This window comes from Plecotus auritus (assembly GCF_963455305.1).
Source record: "Plecotus auritus genome assembly, chromosome: 9".
In the NCBI taxonomy this organism is placed as follows: domain Eukaryota; kingdom Metazoa; phylum Chordata; class Mammalia; order Chiroptera; family Vespertilionidae; genus Plecotus; species Plecotus auritus.
The window spans coordinates 77035136-77062599 of record NC_137783.1 but is presented as its reverse complement, the minus strand read 5'-3'; the positions used below and the strand labels follow the sequence as shown (position 1 = coordinate 77062599).

Here is a 27464-nt window from a genome sequence, read left to right as displayed (position 1 = left end):
CTGGTTCTTCTGTACCTGCTAATTTTAACTTCATTTTCATGCCCAGTAACTTTTCCTCCAATAATACAACAACTTAAGAAATTGGTTTTACTAGAAGCCTAACAAACATTCAGATGAGTCCTGGCCCCATCAAAAAATCACATTTGTAGGCTGGCAGGATAGAGTATGAAGAGAGGAAAAGATGTAAATACAGAGAAACAACAAAACACCCCCTGGTGGAAGTGTCTAAACAGATGAGAACAGATGGAATCAAGCTCTGAGGATGAGTCTTCAGTGGCAGAAGGTCAACTTGCTTTGTATTAGAACAGAAGTGAGAAGGGTGGGTTCAAATTAGATGGGAAGAAGTGCAGGAATTTTCAGGTGTCATAGTGCACAGCTTGCATTTTCTCTGTAAAGGGAAGGTGTTCTGCTTAGGAACAGAGGAGGTAGCATGGGGGTCTTCAGAAAAGTAATGAAGGTTTGAAATAGTCACTGTGGAAAACAGCAGCAGGGCTCAGGGTACACCCAATGTTGAACACTTCCTATCTGAAGTTTCACTGGCAGAGCTCGGCAGCTGGTGCACTGACAGACTGATCAAAGTTGAATGGTTTTCAGGAAAGATAAAGCATGGAGGAAAATCAGTTAGGGTACTGGGAAAATACTGGTTAAAGTATGGGCTGTGATTCCATGCTGAACTGGGCAAGATCAGGAAAGAAAGAGACAGACTGGGAGAACACTGAGCAGGAGGGTCTGGAACAGGGGTGGGCAAACTTTTTGACTCAAGGGCCACAATGGGTTCTTAAACTGGACTGGAGGGCCGGAACAAAAGCATGGATGGAGTGTTTGTGTGAACTAATATAAATTCAAAGTAAAGGAGCGGAGGGGAGAGCAAGAGAACCCTCCGCTCTTTCGGCTCCGCGGGCCGGATAGAACAGCCGAATGGGCCGCATTCGGCCCACGGGCCGTAGTTTGCCCACGGCTGGTCTGGAAAGTCTAAGGCTGCTAGAAAGTAAGAGGGAAATGTGCTTGTGGTCAAGGAGGGATATGTACCTTTTAGGGGTTCAGTGATATAGCACAATGAGTGATGACAAGGTTAAAGATGTTGACAGGAGTGTGCACACCTAACGAAAGCATGGATGAAGACTGCTGCACCTGGAAGGACACTAATCAAGTTACTCATATGATAGTAGAAGTTGACGTGATAAAAAGGCTGTTTGTGAAACAGGTGCCACAGCAGAGGATGAAGTACTCAGACATCAATGCAAAACCACAGGCAAGGGGATACACTGCATGCACCAACCAACGTGCACCATTATTATTAAAATAAAATCACTCTTCTTCCCTCTATATCATCCCTTGTTCTATTAAATTTTCCTGCAGTTACCTAATTGGATCACTCTGAAAAAAAATTGATCAATTTGAGGGAAAAATAAAGGAAAAACAGCTCTCTATTGGGGAGGGGGAGAGGGTGGAGAGAGAGAGGAATAACATGCCCTAAAGGAAATCAGTCACAGCTATGAATCAGTTTCAGTTATTCTCTGTATAATCCATCTGTATTATAGATTTTTCTCTAAATTCTCAAAAATTATGAAAAGATACAATAAGTAGAAAGAATATACTTAAAATGTTACATAAAATAACAGGTGAGAAAATAAAAATTAAATGGTGGTTTATGTACAAAATCATAATATTCTCACTAGTTGCTAGCAAAAAAGTTATCTCAATATGTGTGTGCATAATACAATAATTGCACAGTCATACAATACAGTTATTAAGTAATTGAGTCTTACCTGTATTGCAAGGGCACGAGACACAAGCCCTCGGAGGTACTGTAAAGGATCTTCTGGGCCTTCCCACTTGCTCTGCCATGTGAGAGGACACTGCAATTTAAAAAGGGTGCAAATTAAGTTTATATATACAATATTATATATTTTCAATAGTCAAGATATGGAAGCAACCTAGGTGTCTACAGACAGATGAATGGATAAAGAAGTTAAAATATTCAGGCATAAAAAAGAATGAAATCTTGTCATTTTTGACAACATGGATAGTCCTAAAGAGTATTATGCTTAAGTGATAAAAGTCAGGCATGGAACAGCAAATACCATATATATCGTATTAACTTATATGGGGAACCTAAAAAAAGATACAAACAAACGCATCTATCTATATAATAGAGGAATATGCAAATTAGCTAGGACGCCATAACGTCACGACCGAACAGCAGGAACCTGAGGCTGCATGGCGTCTGGCCTGGGTGAGGGACCTCAGGCTGCGCCCCTCACCCAGTGGGGCTTGACAAGAGACATCAGGCTATGCCCCATGCCCGGCAGGGCTTGACAGGGGACCTCAGGCTCCACCCCCCACCCCCCGCCCCGGCGCTGGGCCAGGAGACCTCAGGCCATGACCCCGCCCCAGCGCCAGGCCAAAAGACCTTAGGCTGTACCCCTTCCCCAGCGCCGGACCACGGGATCTCAGGCTGCGCCTCCCACCCAGCGGGGCTTGACGGGGGACCTCAGGCCACGACCCCCACCTGTTGGGGCTTCACAGGGACCTGAGGCCATGCCCCCTGCCCTGGAGCCAGGCCAGGGGACCTCAAGCAACAACCCCCGCCTGGCAGGGCTTGACAGGGGACCTCAAGCCATGCCCCCCCGCCCCGGCGCTGGGCCGGGGGCCCTGAGGCTGCACCCCCCACCCGGAGGGGCTTGATGGGGGTGGGGCCTGCTGGGTCTGGGTCTCACCCAATGGGGGTGGAGCTGGCCGGGTCTGCGTCTCCTGCATTTTCAAAGTGCGTGCGGGTGGTGGGTGGGGACTTGACTCTAGGTCCCACAGCATGCCCCAGACTCTGACAGGAGAGAGATTTTCATATACATTTTACTAATTTTCTTTCATCTCTGACACTTCTATTATAGAGAAAGGGCAAATAGCAATATTAAAATATTTCCTCTAATTAATTCCCTTTTAATGTGCATGAATTTTGTACACCGGGCCACTAGTCTATATTATAAAAGGCCTGTGGCCGTAACACCGTAATGCTGTAATGACCAAACCACCAGTCACCAGGAGGTGCATTGATGGGTCTCATGGTGCAGCAGGTCTGGGGTCTAGGGTCCCACCACGTGCAGCGGGTCTGGGGTCTGGGGCCTAGCCGTGCGTGGCGGGTCTGGGGTCTCACGTGATTTCGGGTCTCACTCAGTGCAGCTCACAGGATCCAAACGCAGCGAGGCTGGTAGCCAGCAGGCAGGCCGGCGGGCACAGCGAAGCGCATGCAGGTGGGTGGAGCTGCGCATGCAGCGGGCAGGTGAGCGGGGCACATGTGGGTGGGCGGGGCTGTGAGGGCGGCAAGGTGTGCAAGGGTGAGCGGGGCCACGCGATTTCACATGCTGGGCTTTCAGTATATATATATTTTTGTTAATCCTCACCTGAGGATATTTTTCCATTGACTTTTATTTATTTTTTTGCTTTTATTTTATATTTTCTAAAATTTATTTATTGTCTAAAGTTTTACACATTTCTCCTTTTTCCCCAAATGACCACCCCCCAGCCATTCCCACCCCAGGCAAGCCCACACTGCCCCAGTGTCTGTGTCCACTGGTTATGCTAATATGCATGCATATGAGATAGTAGAAGAGAATAAGGATGGGGAGAGAGAGAGAGAAAAAAAACACAACACATCGATTTGAGAGACACACAGTTTTTTAAACCCAAAACACTTTTTAATCTTACCTAATAATAGACAAACATGTAAACTGACCATACCTCCGCTACGCCCACCAGCCAATCTGGAGTGAGTATGCAAATTAACCCAACAAATATGGTGGTTAATTTGCATATGCAGGCATGGAGCGAAGACTAAAGACAGCATAGAAGGAAGCCAAGTGCTGCAGAAGGGAGTGAAGCAGCAGAGAAGGGAGGGGGCGAGGCAGCAGAGAAGGGAGGGGACAAGGCAGTGGAGACGGGAGGGGGCGTGGCCGCAGGAAGCCCTATTCTTGCAGGAATCTCCCTGCAACAGGCCTCTAGTATTAAATATTAAAATAAAAGTAAACTATACATAAATTTAGGAAAGATTAATAGGCCCCAGCCAGTGTGGATCAATAGATAGAACATTGGGCCTGTGCAACGAAGGGTCGTGGGTTCGATTTCCAGTCAAGCGCAGGTACCTGGGTTGCAGGTGTCATCCCCGGCCTGGTAGGGGAGAGTGCTGAAGGCAACCAATCAGCATGTCTGAGAGACACACATTGATTGATTGCCTTCTGTGTCCCAACTGGGGCCAGGGACAGAACCTACAACCCAGGTACTTACCCTTAACTTGGAATCAAACCTGTGACCCTTAGGTGCATAGGCCAATGCTCTAACCATTTAGCAACACCGGCCAGGGCAACAGACCCATATTTTCAGAGAATAAACTGATGGTTGCCAGAGGGGGGATGTGTAAGAAAGGTACAAACTTCCAGTTATAAAATAAATGTCACAAAGATATAATGTGCAGGACAGGGAACATAGTCAATAATATTATAAAAACTTTTTACAATGACAGACGGGTACTAGACATATAGTGATGATCACATCGTAAGGTTTATAAGTGTTAAATCACTATGTTATACACCTGAAACTAATATAATATTGTATGTCAACTGTATGTTAAGTGAAAAGTTACCACACTGTGAGCTGCCTCATAAAGATGCCCATAGAGCAAGGAACTGATATGTTCAGTCCACAATCAGAGAGGGCCTGAGGCCTGCCAACAGCCATCTCACAGATGCTCTTAGAAGCTGTGAGATCTGCAGCCCTAACTGACCCTGATTGTAGACTTGAAGGAGACCACGAGACAACTCCCAGCTAAGCCTCACCCAGATTTTCATCACACAGAAGCTGTGCCATAATTTTTTGTTGTTTTGTGCCACTAAGTTTTAAGGCAATTTATTATGTAAATTGTCCTAAATAACTAAGGTAATTAGTTATTACACCTGATACTGATATCAGTAATTCTCTTAATTACCTAAATAACTAATTACCTTAGTTAATTAGTTATTTAGGTAATTAAGAGAATTACTGATATCAGTATCAGGTGTAATACATCCTATCTAATAAGAGTAATATGCAAATTGACCATACCTCTGCTATGCCCACAAGCCACACCCAGTAGCCAATCAGGAGTGAGTATGCAAATTAACCCAACCAAGATGGCTGCGGCCAGGGACAGTGCAGGAGGCTTGAGTTTCCCTGGCAATGGAGGAAGCCGAGCTTCCTGCACACCCTGGCTGGCCCAGGCCTCCACTCAAGGCTACAAAGTTTCAATTATAGAGGATAAATAAATCCCAACAAAAATGGCAGCAGCCACAGAGCTGGAGAGAACAGGAGGCTTGGGTTGCCCAGGTGATAGAGGAAGCCAAGCTTTCCGCCTGCCCTGCCTCCTCTCAAGGTTACAAAGTTTCAATTATAGAAGATAAATAAATCCAAACAAAAATGGCTGCAGCCAGTGAGTGAGGAGGCTTGGGTTTCCCCGGCGATGGAGGAAGCCAAACATCCTGGCCTGCCCTGGCCTGCGCTCAAGGCTACAAAGTTTCAATTACAGAAGATAAATAAATCCTATATCCCAGGGCCTCCACTTGGGTCGCCGGGGAGCATGGCCAGACTGCAAACCACCACAGGTCCCTCACCCAGGCTCCCCCATGCCCCAAGGGAACCCCCACCCTGATCCGGGACACCCTTCAGGGCTAACCAGCCGGTCCCCACCCATGCACCAGGCCTCTATCCTATCAAATAAAAGAGTAATATGTAGATTAACTGTCACTCCAACACAAGATGGCTTCCCCCATGTGGTCAAAGATGGCTGCCTTCATGTGGACACAAGATGGCCACCACAGGAGGGCAGTTGGGAGGGACCAGGCCTGCAAAGGAGGGCAGTTCGGGGTGATCAGGCCAGCAGGGGAGGGAAGTTGGGGGCGATCAAGCCTGCAGGGGAGGGCAGTTGGGGGTGACCAGGCCGGCAGGGGAGGGCAGTTGGGGGCGGCCATGCCTGCAGGGAAGGGCAGTTGGGGGGGACCCAGGCCTGCAGGGGAGGGCAGTTGGGGGTGACCAGGCCTGCAGGGGAAGGCAGTTAGGGGCAATTGGGCTGGCAGAGGAGCAGTTAGGCATCAATCAGGCTGGCAGGGGAGTGGTTAGGGTGTCATCAGGCTGGCAGGCAGAAGCGGTTAGGGGCAATCAGCAAGACAGGCAGGCGAGCAATTGGGAGCCAGCAGTCCTGGATTGTGAGAGGGATGTCCGACTGTCCGTTGAGGCCCAATCCTACCGGGATTGGACCTAAACGAGAAGTCAGACATCCCTCATGGGGTCCCAGATTGGAGAGGGTGCAGGCTGGGCTGAAGGACACACACCCCCATGCATGAATTTCATGCACCGGGCCTATAAGTGGTTAAGTCCTTATTATTCAGCCATTCAGCATTACTTACTGAGTGCCTACAGAGTATAGGCACTATGAGGTCCTTAATATTATAGAGCTTATTAGAGGCCCAGTGCACGAAATTCGTGCACGGGGGTGAGGGGTGTTTTTCAGCCCAGCCAGCACCCTCTCCAATCTGGGATCCCTCGAGGGATGGGACCTAAACGGGCAGTCGGACATCCCTCTCACAATCCAGGACTGCTGGCTCCCAACTGCTCGCCTGCCTGCCTTCCTGATTGCCCCTAACCACTTCTGCCTGCCAGCCTGATCACTCCCTAACTACTACCCTGCCAGCTTGATTGATGCCTAACTGCTCCCCAGCCAGCCTGTTTGCCCCTAACTGCCCTCCCCTGCAGGCCTGGTCACCCCAACTGCTCTCCACTGTAGGCCTTGGTCCCCTCCAACTGCCCTTCCCTGCAGGCCTGGTCGCCCCCAACTTCCCTTCCTTGCAGGCCTGGTCCCTCCCAACTGCCCTCCCCTGCTGGCCATCTTGTGGCAGCCATCTTGTGTCCACAAGGGGGGAACCATCTTTGACCACATGGGGGCAGCCATCTTGTGTGCTGGAGTGATGGTCAATTTGCATATTACTCTTTTATTAGATAGGATAGAGGCCTGGTGCACAGGAGGGGACAGCTGGTTTGCCCTGAAGGGTGTCTGGGATCAGGATGGGGGTTCATTTGGGGCATGGGGCAGCCTGGGTGAGGGGCCTGTGGTGGTTTGCAGGCTGGCCACACCCTCCAGCGATCCAAGCAGAGGCCCTGGTATCTGGGATTTATTTATCTTCTATAATTGAAACTTTGTAGCCTTAAGTGGAGGCCAAGGCAGAACAGGGCTGCTGAAGCTTGGCTTCCTCCATCAGTGGGGGCAACTCAAGCCTCCTGCTCTCTCCAGCTCCGTGGCTGCCGCCATTTTTGTTGGGATTTATTTATCTTCTATAATTGAAACTTTGTAGCCTTGAGTGGAGTCCTGGCCAGAGTGTGTGGAAAGCTTGGCTTCCTCCATTGCCGGAGAAACCCAAGCCTCCTGCTCTCTCTGTGGCTGCAGCCATCTTGGTTGGGTTAATTTGCATACTCACTCCTGATTGGCTGGTGGGTGTGGCTTGTGGGTGTAGTGGGGTGATGGTTAATTTGCATATTACTCTTTTATTAGATAGGATAATTTACTGGGGGATAAAGAAAAATGCATTATTCATTATAGGAAGAATATGCCATAGTGTTGAATTCTATGTAGAGACTCACAATATGGTGATATAATTAATATGACAAGATATTAATATGATATGATAGAAGACTATGGGAATAAAAGATAAAATATAGTTTTTAATAGCAACAGAAGAAAGGTAGAAAGAACCAATAAAGGAGATACACAGCTAAAATCCCTGTGGTGCTTTAATAATGAGTTATAGATCATGTCTGCAGTTCTTAGGATAAAATAATTCAATCAAAGAATTCTTAAAAGAGGTAGCTGATAAGCTTTGATAGTGGTATTGGATTTTGACTACAGGCAGAAAGAACTGGAGAGAACTTTTATAAGCTAACATTTATTGAGTGCTTACTATGTGTTAGCAACTGTGCTGAATGCTTGATGGGCACCATCTCCTATAGTCCTGACAATAATCCTCAGAAGCAGGTGGTATTATAACTTCCATTTGACAGAGGAGAAAATGAAACATGAAGCAAACAGTCTGCCCCAATTCACAGGGCAGGTAAATAACAAGTCCAGGATGTGAACCCAGGCAACTTGGATCTAAAGCCGGTTTGCCAGTATCAACACTGCCTTCAACATATTTTACATTTTTATATTGCTCCACCTATACCACACCATTTGAAATTAAACATAAGTGATAACAAATATTATTTGTTGTTAATCTATTTAAAATGAAAACTAAAAGTATAATGATGGGCAAAGTAAGGGTTAGAATAGGTTTGTTTAACTAAACTTGAAGTTTTTAAAAAAATAAATGGGAAACTTGAACCCGGGTCTAACCCTAAATGTAACATATTTTTGCTATCCCATGCTTTTCATGAAAGATATCACAGAAGCAGAACAGGATATGAGCAGGTTGTTCATTCACTATTTCAAGTTTCCATTAATTGATTATTCAGCAGGCATCTGTCAAATAGTTGTTTGGAAATCTTTTGTTAGATGCTAGGCATACAAAGTTATAAAATAACTAGAGGCCTGGTGCACAAAATTTTTGCACTTCGGGGGGAAAGGAGGGCTGTCCCTTAGCCCGGATTGTGAGAGGGTGCAGGCCAGGCCGAAGGACCCCACCGGTGCACGATCGGGACCTGGGAGGGACGTGGGAAGTTGGTCAGCCATGAAGGGATCACGGGAGGGCTCCAAGGCGTGTCTGGCCCCACTCACTCAGTCCCGATCAGCTGGACCCCAGCAGCAAGCTAACCTACCAATCGGGAGCATCTGCCCCCTGGTGGTCAGTGCGTATCGTAAGTGACTGGTCGACTGTCTGCTCCCTGGTGGTCAGTGCACATCATAGCGAGCAGTTGAGCGGCCTTAGCATATCATTAGCATATTATGCTTTGATTGGTTGAATGGCTGACTGGATGACTGGACACTTTGCATATTAGGCTTTTATTATATAGGATTCCTGTCCATAAAAAGTTTGTGCTAAAGGGGGAACAAAAGAGACAGCTACAGACGCTACTGTAAGTTCCCTGATCGTGACAAGCACTGTTCTTCAAAACACAAAGGTATACCCACCAAATCACACCGAGTATAAGGGCAAGAGTCAGGAAAAGCTTTCCGGGAGAGACAATGCTGGAGGTGAGTCTCAAAAGATAAACAGCTTATAGTCAAGTAAAGAAAGACAGCAGGAAAAGGAAGGTACAAAAGTAAAGAAAACACAAGAGACCTGACTGATGATTTAAGGACCAAACCAAGAAGTGTTTGAATGTTGATCCTAAGGAGTTTAAACTGGAAAGCAATGCTAACCTAAATTAAGCTTTATCCAGCAAAGTGACACAATCAGATTTGGGTTTTAAAACGATTATCCTAGTGCACTAGGGAAAGCAGGCTTCGGGGAGTGAAACTGCAGTCAGGGAAGTCTGGAAGCTGCTGTAATATAGGCATGGACCAATGCGGAACTGCATGAGAAGGATAACGATAGCAAGCACTTATGCAGCACTTACAGGTACAGGCACTGTTCTAAGCACTTACTTATTGATAGGTCTGATCAAATAATTGAATCAATACCCCCTCCCCTGGCAACTGGCCTTTAGACCACTTCACAACTGATTCCCCTTCTCTGAGACCACATTCCACTTGCTAAGACCATTATCCTTCCCCTCCAGACCTTCCCAGGATCTGGATCTTCCCAGAGAATTCTTCGCCCAGGAAAGCCCGGCTAGAATCCTTTAAAATCTCTGACTCCCTGTCCCTGGGTGCTGGCATCATTTTGGGGCTCAGCCCATCTGGTATCCAGATGACCTAATAAATTTGTAATTCTTTACCCTTCTGGCCTCATGCATTCCTCCTTCAGTGACCCTAACATTTGGTGCCAAAACCCGAGAGGATTCCACAGGAAAGGGGAGCCATTGCCCTGGCTTTGGTCACCCTGCTAGGCAGCAGCAGCTCATCTGGGACTTACCTCCAAATCCTACACAGGGTGACACGATTGCAGGCCTCCATTAGGCTCCATCCCTTGCAGGCCCTCCTGAACCAACCGAGGAGAATGCCAGATCAGGAGCCTCTCCTTTTTCATTGCTGACCCTCCATCCCACACAGGCCAATTTTCCACAATTTCCCTAGTCTCCAGTCTTCTGCCCACTCACTCTCTCTGACTTCTCTAAAGTCCTCTAGTCTCAAAAGTCCTAGCGCTAAGCCAGAAGACTCCTCAGCCATTCAACTTTGGTTCCTTCTGGATTGGGGATGCCCAGTCCGGAGGGTCACCCCTCATTTCTCGTGGTGATCTATTTAGCAGTGGGGACGCCTGCCCTAAACAGTCCCCTTTGGATTTGTGGTCTGTCACTCACCCTTCCTCTCTCGTGGACCACACTACACTCCCACTGCACACTCATGGGGGACATCAGGCCCAAGCAACTCATTTTCTTTTGTGACACTGTTTGGCCACAACATAAACTAGATAATAAGTCTCAAACGTCTGAAAACGTTTCAGACTAATAAATCTGAAAGCAGCACTTTCAATTTTAACACGTTGCACAATTTATTTATTATTGTTTTTTTAAAATCCTCACCTGAGGATATTTTTCCATTGGTTTTCGGAGAGAGTAGAAGGGAGAGAGACAGAGAAAGAAACATTGATGTGAGAGAGACACATTAATTGGTTGCTTTCACACATGCCCCAGCCAGGGCTGGGGATCAAGCCTGCAACCTATGTACATGCTCTTGACTGCAATTGAACCTAGGACCCTTCAGTCCCCAGGCAGACACTCTTTCTTCTGAGCCAAACTGGCTAGGGCCACATGGCACAATTTAGATAATTGCTGTCACCTTAATGGAAAATGGTCAGAGATTCCCTACATCCAGGCCTTTTTCACCCTTCAGTCCCACCCTCTTTCTGTCAGTCCTGCTCTACCCAACAGATTCTTCTCCTTCACACAAAACATCATACCCCTAACATTTCTGATACTGAATCTTCTTTTGACCCAGCAGACCACAGACCTTCACCCTCTTACATGTACCCTCCCTCACCTGATGTAGATTCCGAAAACCCAGACCCTCCTAACTAGCAATCACCTTCTTCCCTGGCCCCTGAGAGCCCAAATCCCGAGAACAAGAGCTCCAATACAGACTTTTCCCCACCTAACACTCGATCTCAGGCCACCTAAAGACTGGCTTCCTCAACAGCCACTTCTATTTCCACGCCCATTCTACCCCTGAAGGAAGTAGCAGGAACTGAGGGTATTGTCCAGGTACACATCCCATTTTCCATGTCCAACCTTGCACAGACTGAGAGGCATCTTGGATCTTTATTCACCAACCTGACCACCTTTACCAAGGAATTTGAGTACCTGACCCAGTCCTATGACCTGACCTAGCACGACATCTATGACATCCTGTCCTCCTCTCTCACCCCAGAGGAGAAAGAACACATTGGGCTAGTAGCTCAGGACCATGCCCATGGCCTCCATGGACAGGACAAGGTGGCCAACCCAGTTGGTACTGAAGTGGTACCCCAAACTGACCTGAGATGGGACTATCAGGATAATTCTCCATGACACCAGCTCTATAGCCATATTGCCCGAATCAAAAAGGCTGCCCATAAGGTGGTCAACTATGAAAAACAATAAAATCACTCAGGGCCCCAACAAAAACCCAGCTCTCTTCCTCTCCTGCCTCACAGAGGCCTTATATAAATTTATCACCTTAGACCCCATCTTTCTAGAGGGAACCCTTCTTCTGAACATCCATTGTCTATCCCAATCAGTCCCGGACATATGCCATAAACTTTGAAAAACTGACACAGGTGTGTAAACCCCCCTCAAAAGACCTGGTTAACCTAGCCTTTATGTCTTTAATAATAGAGACAAGGAGACCCAAATCAAAAACAAAAGCGAGATCAGGCTAAGACTGAGGCCCAGAAGGAGGCCTTTCAGCTCCTAGCTACTGCTCTCATGAACCCCAAACTAAGTGCCGGTCCTCCTACTGAGGGTAAGTCAGGGGCTAAGCCTTTTTCGGGCCGATGCTTCAAATGCAACAAGGAAGGACACTGAGCCAAGTCATGCCCAAACCTCAGACCCACACCTGGTCCCTGCCCAAGGTGCGGAAGGGAAGTCGACTGGAAATCAGACTGTAGTCTGGCCCCTCCAGGTCGGAACTCAGCCAGTCCAGCAAGGCCGCCCCTGATCCAGTTTGGAGCTCCCAGACCTCCGGGGACTGACCACTGTAGACTGAAGCTGGCCAAGCCATGACAAGGCCCCACAGACTTATATCACCAGGACAGAGCCTTGGGTAATGATTGTGTGCTGGCAGGTAAGCCGATCTCTTTTTCTTTTTAAAAATAATTCTTTATTGTTGAAAGTATTACATGTCCCCTTTTCCCCCAATATCCCCCTCCATCAGCCCCCACCACCTGCCCCAGGCCTTCAGCACCCTATTGTCTGTGTCCATGGGTTATGCATATATGCATACAAGGTCTTTGGTTGATTACCTTCCACCCACCCACCCTTCCCCACCTTCCCTCCGAGATTCCACACTCTGTTCCATGCTGCTGTGTCTCTGGATCCACTCAGTTCATCAGTTTATTTTGTTACTTAGATTCCACATATGAGTGAGATCATGTGATGCTTGTCTTTCTCTGACTGACTTATTTCACTTAGCACAGTACTCTCCAGGTTCCTCCATGCTGTCTCAAAGGGTAAGAGAGTCTTCTTTTTTACAGCTGCAGAGTATTCCATGGTATAAATGTACCACAGCTTTTTTATCCACTTATCTATTGATGAGCACCTGGGCTATTCCCAAATCTTAGCTATTGTAAATTGTGGTTCTATGAACATAGGAGTGCATACATTCTTTCTGATTGGTGTTTCAGGTTTCTTAGTATATAGCCCTAGAAATGGGATCACTGGGTCAAATGGCATTTCCATATTTAATTTTTTTAGGAAAGTCCATAGGGTTTTCCCTAATGGCTGCACCAGTCTGCATTCCCACCAGCAGTGTACTGGGGTTCTCTTTTCTCCACACATGTCAGACACAGTAAAGAAAATATCAGGTACTGAACTACTTCCTAAATTACATTAATTCATATCAGAAAATATCAAACTTGTCACATTAAAATTTAACAAAACATTAAACTTTTATGGTAAAATAAATGGGACAGCACTGGATTCACAGTTTTTGGTAAAACTCATTAGAAAGTGAAATGCCAGAAACTATTTTACTGATATTGTCTTAGTTAAAGTCAGCCTAATCTCATTTGAGTTTCCCAAACACCCTGAAATATTTCCAAAGACACTATGATATAATTGAAATATGCTTTGCAAAACACATTTTTCATCTTTTGAAAGAAATTTAACAAATTCATTTTCATGCAAATTATAAAAATGTTTAAAAAAATAATATTTCAGAGGCTGCATTTCTTAATTCAAAGTGTAATGTATAATACATAATTTAATAAATTGATAATGATATTGTCTACATAAAAGCTTTTTCACAGCAAAAGAAACTATCAACAAAACAACAAGAAAGCCCACTGCATGGGAGAACATATTTGCCAATGTTATCAACCAAAAGGGTTTAATCTCCAACATTTACAGGGAACTCATACAACTTAAAAAAAGGAAGATAAAAAAACCCAATCAAAAAATGGGCAACGGACCTAAACAGATACTTTTCGAAAGAGGACATAAGGAAGGCCAAGAGACATATGAAAATATGCTCAAAGTCACTAATCATCTGAGAGATGCAAATCAAAAAGACATTGAAGTATCATTTCACACCTGTCAGAATGGCTATCATCAACAAGTCAACAAATGACAAGTGCTGGCGAGGATGAGGAGAAAAAGGAACCCTCCTGCACTGCTGATGGGAATGCAGACTGGTGAAGCCACTGTGGAGAACAGTATGGAGTTTTCTCAAAAAACTAAAAATGGAACTCCCATTTGACCCAGTGATCCCACTTCTAGGAATATATCCCAAGAAACTAGAAACACCAATCAGAAAGGATATACGCACCCCTATGTTCATAGCAGCACAATTCACCATAGGTAAGATTTGGAAACAGCCTAAGTGCCCATCAGCAGATGAGTGGATTCAAAAACTGTGGTACATCTACACAATGGAATACTATGCTGCGGTAAAAAGAATGAGTTCTTACCATTTGCAACAGCATGGATGGAACTGGAGAGCATTATGCTAAGTAAAATAAGCCAGGCAGAGAAAGATAAATATCACATGATCTCACTCATTTGTGGAATATAATGAACAACATAAACTGATGAACAAAAATAGATCCAAAGGCTATATTTTGTATTTAAACGAGAAGGTCTGTCAGGTTGACTATCAGAGGTTTCTCTATATTGAAGTAAACAGCAGGAAAAAACACACAATTGTTTTCTTTCTAGATTCCTATAGAGCCCTAGTGATATCTTCTCCAGATGCCAAATTCTGTGAAGTTATATTCTCCAAATAGCTAAAGTCAATCTACTACATAGATTTTGTTTCTATCCAACAAATATGAAACACATGGATTTTACATTTAAAATGGCCCAATTATTCAGCAAGAGACATGGTGATTTCCTTTTTTTTCTGCTAAAAGTAGCCTGATTTCTACTGGGTAACCATCCTTCCCTTTCTTGCAGTATATGTGTTACAGATGAAGCTGAATCCATCATCAGCTCCTGGGAGAGGCATTTGGCTGAAGCCCTAGCAAATGAGACCTGTGCACGCCCTGCCCCCAGAATCAGTATGGGACTAGACATAAAACATAAGGCACGCAGTTTGGATCAAAGATAATACCAAGATTTTTGCTTGAGTTATGAGGAAACAGATGTTCTTTTTGTTCACATGGAGCTCAGAAGACATAAGACTCAGGCTGCTAGAATCCATCATGTATAGAGGACCTGCCCCAAAGTGAAATCAACATGGAGAAAACAGACACACACACACACACACACACACACACACACACACACACACACACACTATGACTAGATAGGTAGATATATACAAGCTGAGAGCCTAATGACAACTTTAAGTTCCTTCATTAAGGTGACTTAATGACAGTTTCCTTGGATTCTTCAGTTACATGAGCCAATTAATTCCAACATGGCTTCAGCTAGTTTAACTTGTTATGCTGTTACTATTAACTATGAGACATCTGACAAATATGCACATGATGGAAGGGTGATTTATAAAATAATGAAGTAAAAACACATACTTAGTATTGACTTACCTTTTGGTTTAATAAAGCGCTTGCCAATTTCTGTACTTCTGAACTCAGTAAGGTCGTTCCTCTGATGACTTTGCTGAGAGCAGCAAGAGACTGGTGAACACTTTGTACCAAGCGAATGGCATTAAATTGTTCAAGAACAATGAATGATAATATTGGAGATCCTTGTCGATCATTAGGAGGAGACACTTTCTGATGAATCAGGTTTGAATTCTAAAAGAATAATATATTTATTGAAAAGTAACATACTATAGTAAATCATTGATATATTAGAATATGTAAAACATTATTAAAACCTTTTTTTCTTCTAATCTGTTTTGAAATACTCTTATTTTACGAATGAACACATTTGTGAAATCTGTAAATACACAGAAAGGGAATTCTGAAGTTCACCAATGTTTAAGTGGTAAGGGAGTGGGAACTGAGAATAAGGGGTGGGAATTGAGAAAGAAGAACTATATTGAGAAGCAGTAGTCAATACAATAGGAAAGGTGAAAAGAATGGCACCCGATAAGCCAAGGAAAAGAGAGCAAAATAGCTACACCCCCACTCCACTACTATAAAGAGAGCAGAATAATGGCTTTGAAATAAAATGCAAATGGACATATAATTTGAAAATTATCAGAATACTGGGTGGGCAAAAGTAGGCTTACAGTTGTAAGTATGCAAACAATTGATTCTTGTATTATTATGTATTATTATATTATTTATATTACAACTATAAACCTAATTTTGCCCTACCCTATATATACTGGAAAACCACACTAAAGATCTTGTACTCAAGACCAATATGTATTTATTTTTATATCTACACATTAACAGAAGCTCTGATATATGGAATGTCTAAGGCCTCTCAAATAAAAAACAAAACTCAAAGAATCCAATGAGACCAGTGCACATCCTGCCCCCAGAATCAGTTATTAATAAACAGTGGTTAAGAGGGGAAATATCTTCTTTAATAGTTTTCTAAAACTGTCAAAGAACTGACAAGAGATAAAATTGGGTAGTCCTGTTCTCTTACCTACTATCCATTACCCTAATTTTCTCTATAGACTGCTTATAATCCTAGTTAAGGATCCCTTCTCTTTGTTCTAATAGTTGTCACATTCATATTTTCTATGATAAATAATTTAATAATACTGTATGATGACCTATTATGGCTACTGTCATTAAATAAATTATCATTAAATAAACTTTATTGGTATAAGATCATTTGTAAAGGCATAGTTTTAGGCTATGAGCTCAAATTTAGGCATTTTTATTTCTATTACTGCTATATTTAAAATATTAATACTACTAAAATAATTTTTGAGACACACATAACTATACATGAATGTACACATTAAAGTAAATGGCGGTAAACTTAAAACTGAATCTAAAAGAAAATAAAAGTATATTATCAAAATTTGTCAATGTTACCACTGATAAGGGTTTAATCTCCAACATTTGCAGGGAACTCATACAACTTAACAAGAGGAAGATAAACAACCCAATCAAAAAATGGGCACAGACCTAAATAGATACTTTTTGAAAGAAAACATAAGGAAGGCCAAGAGACATATGAAAACATGCTCAAAGTCACTAATCATCTGAGAGATGCAAATCAAAACGACAATGCAATACCATCTCACACCTGTCAGAATGGCTATCATCAACAAATCAACAAATGACAAGTGCTGGAGAGGATGTGGAGAAAAAGGAAACCTCATACACTGCTGGTGGGAATGCAGACTGGTGCAGCCACTGTGGAGAACAGTATGGAGTTTCCTCAAAAAACTAAAAATGGAACTCCCATTTGACCCAGTGATCTCACTTCTAGGAATATATCCCAAGAAACTAGAAACACCAATCAGAAAGGATATATGCACCCCTATGTTCATAGCAGCACAATTTACCATAGATAAGATTTGGAAACAGCCTAAGTGCCCATCAGCAGATGAGTGGATTAAAAAACTGTGGTACATCTACACAATGGAATACTACACTGCAGTTAAAAAAAAAAAAAAGGAACTCTTACCATTTGCAACAGCATGGATGGAACTGGAGAGCATTATGCTAAGTGAAATAAGCCAGTCAGAGAAATATAAATATCACATGATCTCACTCATTTATGGAATATAATGAACAACATAAACTGATGAACAAAAACCGATCCAGAGACAGAGAAGCATCGATCAGACCATCAAACCTCAGAGGGAAGGTAGGGGAGGGTGGGGGTAAGGAGGAGAGATTAACCAAAGGATTTGTATGCATGCATATAAGCCTAACCAACGCACACAGACAACAGGGGGGTGAGGGCATGAGTGGGGTGGGGGGGTGGGAATATTAAAAGCAGCAAGAGAAAACAGTTAATTACCTACAAGGGAACACCCATACGATTGTCAGCTGATTTCTCAACAGAAACTATGCAGGCCAGACGGGAGTGGCAAGAAATTTTCAAAGTGATGAATAGCAAGAACCTACAACCAAGACTACTCTACCCAGCAAAGCTATCATTCAGAATTGAAGGTCAGATAAAGAGCTTCACAGATAAGAAAAGGCTAAAGGAGTTCATCACCACCAAACCAGTATTATATGAAATGCTGAAAGGTATTCTTTAAGAAGAGCAAGAAGAAGAAAAAGGTAAAGATAAAAATTATGAACAACAAATACAAATTTATCAACAAGTGACTCTAAAAATCAAGTGAATAAAAAATCTGATGAACAGATCAAACTGGTGAATATAATAGAATCAGGGGCACAGAAAGAGAGTGGACTGACAATTCTTGGGGGGAAAGAGGTGTGGGGGGTGCGGGAAGAGACTGGACAAAAATCGTACACCTATGGATGAGAACAGTGGTGGTGGGGGGGGTAAGGGCAGAGGGTGGGGTGGAACCGGGTGGAGGGGAGCTATGGAGGGAAAAAGAGGAACAATTGTAATAATCTGAACAATAAAGATTTATTAAAAGCCAAAAAAATTGTCCATAATCCCTTATATTAAAACATCTCTGGCAGCGAATATGTGGTTTCTAAATATTTATTGATCTTGGGCTAAGAAGATTAGCAAATAATAATTTAGCTTATCTAAAAGATTTTGTGGATTTTTATCCATTATATTAGGCTGATGTGACTAATTTGCACTGTCTGCACTGTTATTTTATAGAACAAGAAAACCCATACTTAAATGATTTAAGCAAGATTCTATTTATCTGTAATCCAAAAAGAAGTGCTAAACTTTTTAAGAAGTTTATTTAGGAGAGTAATGATCAATATAAACTGATGAACGAAAATAGACCCAGAAACAAGAAACATAGACTGTCAAACCTCAGAGGGAAGGCAGGGGAGGCTGGAGGAGAAAGGGAAGAGATCAACTGATGAACTCATATACATATGCATAACCAATATACAGACAATAGGGTGCTGAGGCTTGGGGAAGGGGAGATGGGAGAGGGCAATGAGGGGAAAATGGGACATATGTAATACTTTTAACAATATTTATTAAAAAAGTAAAAATTAAAAACTAGAGAATACTTAAAATTCAAATAAGACTTCATGTAAGCCCTGATGGTCTATGTGTAGTAAGTGTAAAATAGAAGCTGGATTTCAAAGACTTAAGAAAAAAGGGAGTAAAATATCAAATTCATCTTTTTATATTAATTGCATGCCGAAATGCTAATATTAAGGACATATTAGGTTAAATAAAATGTATTTAAATTAACTCCAACTCTTCCTTTGAAGTATTTCAATGTAGCTATTAGAACACTGAAGATGACATATAGGGCTCCCTTTTGTGTTTCCCGTCATATTTCTACTGCACAGTGGTCTGGAGACTATCAAGTAAAGGGCCGTAAGTTCAGCAATAACACAGGAACAGAGTAAAAACACCATTCAGCTGAGTCTCAAAAAGTGAATGACTTATGGAAGATGACAAAAAAATGTAAAGAAAAAATGAAAAATACATAAAATATATGTATACACACATATGCCATGCTCTTCTATCTGTTGGCACTGTTTTTCATAGAGATCCTGTCTTTATTGTCACAAAATGACTGCAAAATTCTATTGCATTTTGTTAGAGTAATGAACTGACATCCTAGCAATCTCCATTGCTGTATAATGAATTTCTTTTTATATTTTTTCTCTTTGTCAACCCCTACATTCATTATTTTACTCATGATGTATCCTTCCTTGAGTCAGTCTCTGTGGTTAGGAAAATGGAATGCTTTAAGTTACACACTAGTTTCTGGAGTTCAGTTGAGTCAATTCCACCTGAACTTTATGAACTAAGAAATGGCAAGCTGTAGTATAACCTGCGATAATTTATAAATGGAAAAAAATATAACACAGAAGACAGCAAGATATATTACTATATTTTAAAAACATAATCCACTTCCTAAAGACCTTCACAAAATTTTAATAAAAAATAATGTAAAATAACCCTAAATATAAAAATAAATGTAGATATTGTACATATTCTAAAAGGATGAAGTATAGAGAAGATTCATAGCAGTAGTAACATGTTAGTGTTAAATAATTTTAAGACAAAAATATTAAAGTAACTATTATTTATAATTCAAATATGGCTAAAAGCATCATGATTAAATTAGAACATCACTGCCACTGTATGATTTTTGGTGGAACTACTGAGGCAGAACAGTCATATCTTCAGTCAACTGATTTAAGAAAAGCTTTATTTTTTTTTTAATTTAATAAATCTTTATTGTTCAGATTATTACAATTGTTTCTCCTTTTTCCCCCCCATAGCTCCCCTCCACCCGGTTCCCACCCCACCCTTTGCTCTTACCTCCCCCCACACTGTCCTCATCCATAGGTGTACGATTTTTGTCCAGTCTCTTCCTGCACCCTCCATACCCCTTTCCCCCTGAGAATTATCAGTCCACTCCCTTTCTATGCCCCTGATTCTATTATATTCACCAGTTTATTCTGTTCCTCAGATTTTTAATTCACTTGAATTTTAGGTTCACTTGTTGATAGATATGTATTTGTTGTTCATGATTTTTATCTTTACCTTTTTCTTCTTCTTGCTCTTCTTAAAGAATACCTTTCAGCATTTCATATAATACTGGTTTGGTGGTGATGAACTCCTTTAGCTTTTTCTTATCTGTGAAGCTCTTTATCTGACCTTCAATTCTGAATGATAGCTTTGATGGGTAGAGTAGTCTTGGTTGTAGGTTCTTGCTATTCATCACTTTGAAAATTTCTTGCCACGCCCTTCTGGCCTGCATAGTTTCTGTTGAGAAATCAGCTGACAGTCGTATGGGTCCTGCCTTGTAGGTAAGTAACTGTTTTTCTCTTGCTGCTTTTAATATTCTCTCTTTGTCTTTTGCTCTTGGCATTTTAATTATGATGCATCTTGGTGTGGTCCTCTTTGGATTCCTTTTGTTTGGGGTTCTGTGCGCTTCCTGGACTTGTAAGTCTATTTCTTTCACCAGGTGGGGGAAGTTTTCTGTCATTATTTCTTCAAATAGGTTTTCAGTATCTTGCTCTCTCTCTTCTGTCACCCCCATAATTCTGATGTTGGTACATTTGAAGTTGTCCCAGAGGCTTCTTACACTATCTTCAACTTTTTGGATTCTTTTTTCTTTTTTTTGCTTTTCCGGTTGAGTGTTTTTTGCTTCTTTGTATTTCAAATCTTTGACTTGATTCTTGCATTCCTCTAGTCTGCTGTTGGGTCTCTGTATAATATTTTTTATTTCAGTCAGTGTATGTTTAATTTCTAGTTGGTCCTTTTTCATATCTTTGAGGGTCTCGTTATATTTATCGGCCTTTTCTAGTATATTCTTGAAGAGCCTTATAACCGTGGTTTTGAATTCTATATCCAGTCATTTGTTTTCCTCCATTTCTTTCATTTGCGATCTGTTTCTTCGTCTCCCCATTTTTCACTGCTTCCCTGAGTTGTGTGCTAGGTTTCCTATATGGCCCAGTGGATCGGCCTCCCCAGTTAACCTGAGGTGGACACTCTTGGTGCACCCCTTTGTGGACTGTGTGTACAGCCTTGTAGTTAAGTCTTGATTGTTGTTGGTATCACTGGGAGGAATTGACCTGCAGGCCAGTTGGCTGTGAGGATCAGCTGTGTTTACACTGGGAGATTTTCGGTGCTGGAGACAGCCTTATAGGATTAGCCTTGCCAGATTGCAAAAGCCTCTGTGCTCAGCTTGGAAGGGGTGAAGTCTCAGAGTAGGGCAGACAGTCTTGGCTTCCCGTCAACCCTACCCTTGCGCTCGAGTCTCCAGACCTCTGCCTTCCGCAGTTCCCCAGTTTCCGCCTTACAGTCCAGATTCCCCCCACAAGAGCATGGGTCCCCAGGGGCTCTCCCAGAAGTGCGGTTCAGTGCAGTCAGAACTGGGGTTCAGTGCCGTCAGGAGCTTCTGACTCCCTTCCGCTAGGGATAGCCTGTGGTAACCTCCGCAGTCAGTCTTTGTGCACACTCGCGCCTCCAGACCCCTGCCGCCATAGCTCCCCTGAGTCTCCGAGTCTCTGTGTGCCTTTCTCTCTACCTGACAGTACAAACTCCCCCTGTATGAGCCTGGGCCCACAGGGTTTCGCCCGGAACTGAGGTTCAGTGCAGTCGGAACTGGGGTTCAGTGTAGTCGGGGGCTTCTTTCCCCCTACCGCCAGAGAAAGCCAGCCAGGCACTCTGCCGCCCTTCCTCTCTGCGTGCGTGTCTCCGTACCTCAGCTCTTTGCCACTCCTTCTCCGTGAGCTTTCCTCTTTCCTTCTAGTTGTAGAATTTCCACTCAGCCAGCTTTCCTGTGGTTCTGGATGGTGTCCATTCTATCTTTTAGTTGTAGTTTTGAAATTGTTGTGCGGGGCAGCAGTTTAGGTGCTTACCTATGCCGCCATCTTGGTTTCTCCCCTTAACTATTAACTCTTAACTGTCTATGACACAACTGAGATCAGATCCTGACTTCTGCAGTTGATCCTGGGTTTTGCGTGCGGTGAATTTCCCTCACCTATATGGTGATCTTTCCCCCACCTTTTCGGTGTATTTTTTTCCCCACCTTTTTGGTGTATTCTTCCTTTCTTCGCTCTAGGCGAAAATATCATCCCCTCCAGAGGTCCCAGGTCAAAGGCGCCAGTTTGTAGTGAACCCCTTTCACGTTCCACATGGTTCAAGGTTCAGGTTCAGGGTTTGGGCTCTGGAGGAGGCAGCACGCAAATGAAAGAGACTGGAAAATATTAATTTGGAAATATTGGGGGCCAGGCGGGAGCCCAACTCAAGGGGAAAGACTCCCGAAAAGCTTTTTTTTAAATGAGTAAATACAGTCGACTGAATCATGTACTTTTTAAAAGTATATTTTTACTGATTTCAGAGAGGAAAGGAGAGGGAGAGAGAGATAGAAACATCAATGATGAGAGAGAATCATTTATCAACTGCCTCCTGCATGCCCCCTAATGAGGATCAAGCCCACAACTCAGGCATGTGCTGGAATTGAGCCCGGGACCCTTTAGTCCCAAGGCCGATGCTCTATCCACTGAGCCAAACCAGCTAGGGCTGAAGCATGTACTTTTGAGGGATGGCTTTAACATTTTAAGGTTCATCTTGTTATTAAAAAGCTAAAAGTATTCAGAGAAAATCTTAACTATGAAGCGGCTGGAGGAAAAGGTTATAGGATATTTTAAAACTTAACTTTTATGCAAAGAGTATCTTTCAGATAAGAAAAATCGGTCTAATTTGGTGTGATTTAGGTGTGAATCCAGAATTTCTGTGTTTTTACTGAAATAGTTTTCTAAGTGGGATGTTATTTTAGACAAGTAAAATGAATGACACATGGAAGTAGTTATATTTATATACATAATCAGATCTTTTAGAAAATGGTTCTCAGAAAGAATTTTTGTCATGAAAGGAAATTCAAGGAAGAACGAGATGAGAGGTTAGCAAGTTTTTCAGCAAAGCTGCGGACAGTAAATATGTGAGGCTTTGTGCGCCATAAGGTCTCCGGCATAACTAGTCAACTCTGCTGCTAAAGTGCAGTTTCTTTCCTAATAAGTCTCTGGAGTGGAAACAGCCTTTCCTAATTCTTAGTTCATAAAGTTCAGGTGGAATTGACTCATCTGAACTCCAGAAACTAGTGTGTAACTTAAAGCATTCCATTTTCCTAACCACAGAGACTGACTCAAGGAAGGATACATCATGAGTAAAATAATGAATGTAGGGGTTGACAAAGAGAAAAAATATAAAAAGAAATTCATTATACAGCAATGGAAATTGCTAGGATGTCAATTCATTACTCTAACAAAATGCAATAAAATTTTGCAGTCATTTTGTGACAATAAAGACAGGATCTCTATGAAAAACAGTGCCAACAGATAGAAGAGCATAGCATATGTGTGTATACATGTATGCATACATATGTGTATAAATATGTACATACATGCATGTAGTATATCAGTTTCATTAAATCAGCTCTTTCAGAATATCCTATCTAATAAAAGAGTAATATGCAAATTAACCATCACTCTGTTACACGCACAAGCCATGCCCACCAGCCAATCAGGAGTGAGTATAAAAATTAACCCAACCAAGATGTCTGCGGCCACGGAGAGAGCAGGAGGGAGGCTTGGGTTTCCCCAGCAATGGAGGAAGCCAAGCTTTCCACACACCCTGGCCGGCCCAGGCCTCCACTCCAGGCTACAAAGTTTCAATTATAGAAGATAAATAAATCCCAAGAAAAATGGCGGCAGCCATGGAGCTGGAGAGAGCAGGAGGCTAGGGTTGCCCCCGGTGATGGAGGAAGCCAAGCTTTTGCAGCCCTGGCCGGCCTTGGCCTCCACTTAAGGCTACAAAGTTTCAATTATAAAAGATAAATAAATCCCAATAAAAATGGCTGCCACCACGGCGCAAGCAGAAGGCTTAGCTCCGCTCAAGGCTACAAAGTTTCAATTGTAGAAGATAAATAAATCCCAGATACCAGGGCCTCTGCTTGGGTCGCCAGGAGGCGTGGCCGGCCTGCAAACCACCACAGGCCCCTCAGCCAGGCTGCCCCATGACCCAAGGGAACCCCGACCCTGATCCGGGACTCCCTTCAGGGCAAACCAGCTGGCCCCCACCCATGCACCAGGCCTTTATCCTATCTAATAAAAGAGTAATATGCAGATTGACCATCAGTCCAACACACAAGATGGCTGCCCCCATGTAGTCAAAGATCCTGCCCCCATGTGGACATAAGATGGCCACCACAAGATGGCCAGCAGGGGAGGGCAGTTGGGAGGGACCAGGCCTGCAAGGGAGGGCAGTTGGGGGTGATTAAGCCAGCAGGGGAGGGAAGTTAGGGGTGACCAGGCCAGCAGAGAAGGGAAGCTGGGGGTGACCGGGCCTTCTGGGAAGGGCAGTTGGGGGGAACCCAGGCCTGCAGGGGAGAGCAGTTGGGGGGGACCAGGCCTGCAGGGGAGGTCAGTTAGGGGTGACCAGGCCTACAGGGGAGGGCAGTTAGGGGTGACCACCCTGCAGGGGAGGGCAGTTAGGGGCAAACAGGCTGGCAGGGGAGCAGTTAGGCATCAATCAGGCTGGCAGGGGAGTGGTTAGGCAGTGATCAGGCTGGCAGGCAGAAGCGGTTAGGGGCAATCAGGAAGGCATGCAGGGGAGGAATTGGGAGCCAGCAGTCCTGGATTGTGAGAGGGATGTCCGACTGCCCGTTTAGGCCCCATTGGAGTCCCAGATTGGAGAGGGTGGAGACTGGGCTGAGGGACACCCCCCCCCCCGTGCACAAATTTCATGCACCGGGCCTCTAGTTTATAATTATTATATGTATTAAACATATAATATACAGTATATGTAACTGGGTCCTGATTACATCCTTTCAAGTTCCTTGGAACAAGCTGTGACTAAAACCAATTTAACACTTTTTCAGTTATGTGAGCCATTAAGTCCCCTTTTTAGGCCGAAAGCCAGTCTGAACTAGGTTTTCCATCACTTGGAATCTAAAGAGACCTGATTAATTTAAGTTTAACTGACTCCTGTCCCAGGTATTCATAATAAGCATGGTCAAAATTTTGACATATTTGCATTAAATTATGTCTATCCAGAAGTGGATTTCTAACACAACTGTGGGAAAAAGAGGGCAGGGAAGGGAATAAAAAAAGTAAAGAAAATACTACGAGTTTGGTGAGTTCAAAGAGTTGAAAGATCTGTATAGAATTTCTGGAAGCCCATTCCCCAGGACAGCTGGCTCTTTTTGGTCTTGTTTTGTTGTCCAAAAACCAGTTATTAGCAAACAAACAGAACTTAGATCTAAACCTGGTAATAACTATTCCTTTTCATACCAAATTATCAGGTGGGTCAAAGGAAACCAAAGCATCATGTTTTAACACTCATTTTATTTAGTTTAGTTCCAATTAAAGGTATTTTATTTAAAGCAAAGGTCAACCAGGACAAGTGTGTGCTAATTACCCAATAAAATGTTTAAATCAGAAATGTTGAAGACCTAAAATAGAAGGCAAGCCAAGGCTGGGAAAGACTGAGGAGTGGAGTATGCTGAGTTGATGTACAGAAAACGATATTGAAGCTATTATTACATCTTTCTAAAAGAAAAACTGAATAGAAAGTGAATAGAAAGAAGCTTTTGTTTAAAATGTATATTATTGGTTATTGTTATATGCCTTGAGAATTTCATAGCTTTTATTTAATATACTGTAATATTGATTAACATCAAACCCAGTAGTTACCCCTAGAGAGACAGGTATACGACTCTCAGACATCACTGTCAAGAGGACCTTTAGTTTTGTCTGTATCCCGTTTCTTTGACAGAAAGCCATTATTCATATATAACTTGGGTATGTGAAACAAAATGGCAATTTTTTAAAGATGATTAATATTAAAATGGCATATTACTAAGACTACATTTATTTCTAGGTAAGTATATTTAATAGGCTATCTGCTCTGTAAGTTGGCCAGAGGAATGATGCTGCTGTTCTGTGAGGCTACCATAAAAGAGGTAATTTAGTGAAAGACTAGATTACAACACAGTCACATATTAAAAGATCTAATGCTGTCCATAATATTTACAATGATTAATTTTGTTATGTGAATTTCACCTCATTTAAAATAAAAGTCATAAGTAAAATAATGAATGTAGGGGTTGACAAAGAGAAAATATATAAAAAGAAATTCATTATACAGCACTGGAGATTGCTAGGATGCCAATTCATTACTCTAGAAATTGATTTTTTAAATTAAGCATTTATCCTGACTTTCTGCTATGAATTTTATTTCATGGTAAATTCATAGTCCTGGTGAAGGTGGGATAGATCTTCTAAATAAAACCTGAGCAAAAAATTTCAGAAGAAATTGGAGAATTAGAAGTTTTGACACCTTATTTTAAAAAATCAATTAAAACTATCAGGTGGAAGATTGATAGGAAAACTTATATTGAGAAGGTTACTGTCACCATTAGAAATCACTGATCAATTAGCATCATGCAAAGTGAGATGAACAGTCATATGTGCCTCTTTTTTAAAAATATATTTTTATTGATTTCAGAGAGGAAGGGAGAGGGAGAGAGAAATAGAAACATCACTGATCTGCTGCCCCATGAATGCCCCCTACCAGGGATCAAACCCTCAAGCCAGGTATGTGTCCTTGACCAGAATCGAATCTGGGACCCTTCAGTCCGCAGGCTGACACTCTATCCACCAAGGTAGGGCATATGTGCCTCGTGATATGATGTAGTATAAAGAATTCAGCTTCACTATGAAGTACTCATGTAAACAAACAATCTTAACATACTCAGCCTTCAGAATTAATTTCAAACCTGTAGCAATTTGTGAGGCAGGAGAGCAAATAACACAATAGCCAATGAAGCAATTCAGCTAAAATCAGAATATTAGGCATTACAGCAAAGACATATGACATGATTTCTTCAACTAGCCAGCATGTGATTTAAAATCCATGATATAAGGAAGGGAAAGGAATTCTAGATTTAGAGAGATATAACATTCATACACAGTATGTACCAGTTGTTTGGATCTGAGTTCAACTAAACTATTAAAATATAGTTGTAGACAGGAAATTCGTACAAGGACTTGTATTAAATTAAGGAATTATTGCTTCTTTAGTAAAGTGTGTTAATAACATTGTAGTTATAGAAGATGAAAATTCTTCATTAGGATGTATACTGAAGTATCTAGGAGTGAAATGACATGGTCTATACAATTTGCTTTGAAATGCATTGAAAA

At 42.6% G+C, this 27464-nt stretch overlaps 1 protein-coding gene across 2 annotated transcripts in view; it reads right to left on the bottom strand.

The window, feature by feature from the left end:
* Window positions 1-27464, bottom strand: part of DYNC2H1 (dynein cytoplasmic 2 heavy chain 1) — a 378097-nt gene that overhangs the window by 44647 nt on the left and 305986 nt on the right. For both annotated transcript variants that reach the window (XM_080641013.1, XM_080641014.1), the window contains 2 exons: window positions 15294-15503; window positions 1770-1859 (listed from right to left, as the gene is read on the bottom strand). In XM_080641013.1, the coding sequence (XP_080497139.1) occupies window positions 1770-1859; window positions 15294-15503 (300 nt within the window). The remainder of the gene's footprint in view (window positions 1-1769; window positions 1860-15293; window positions 15504-27464) is intronic.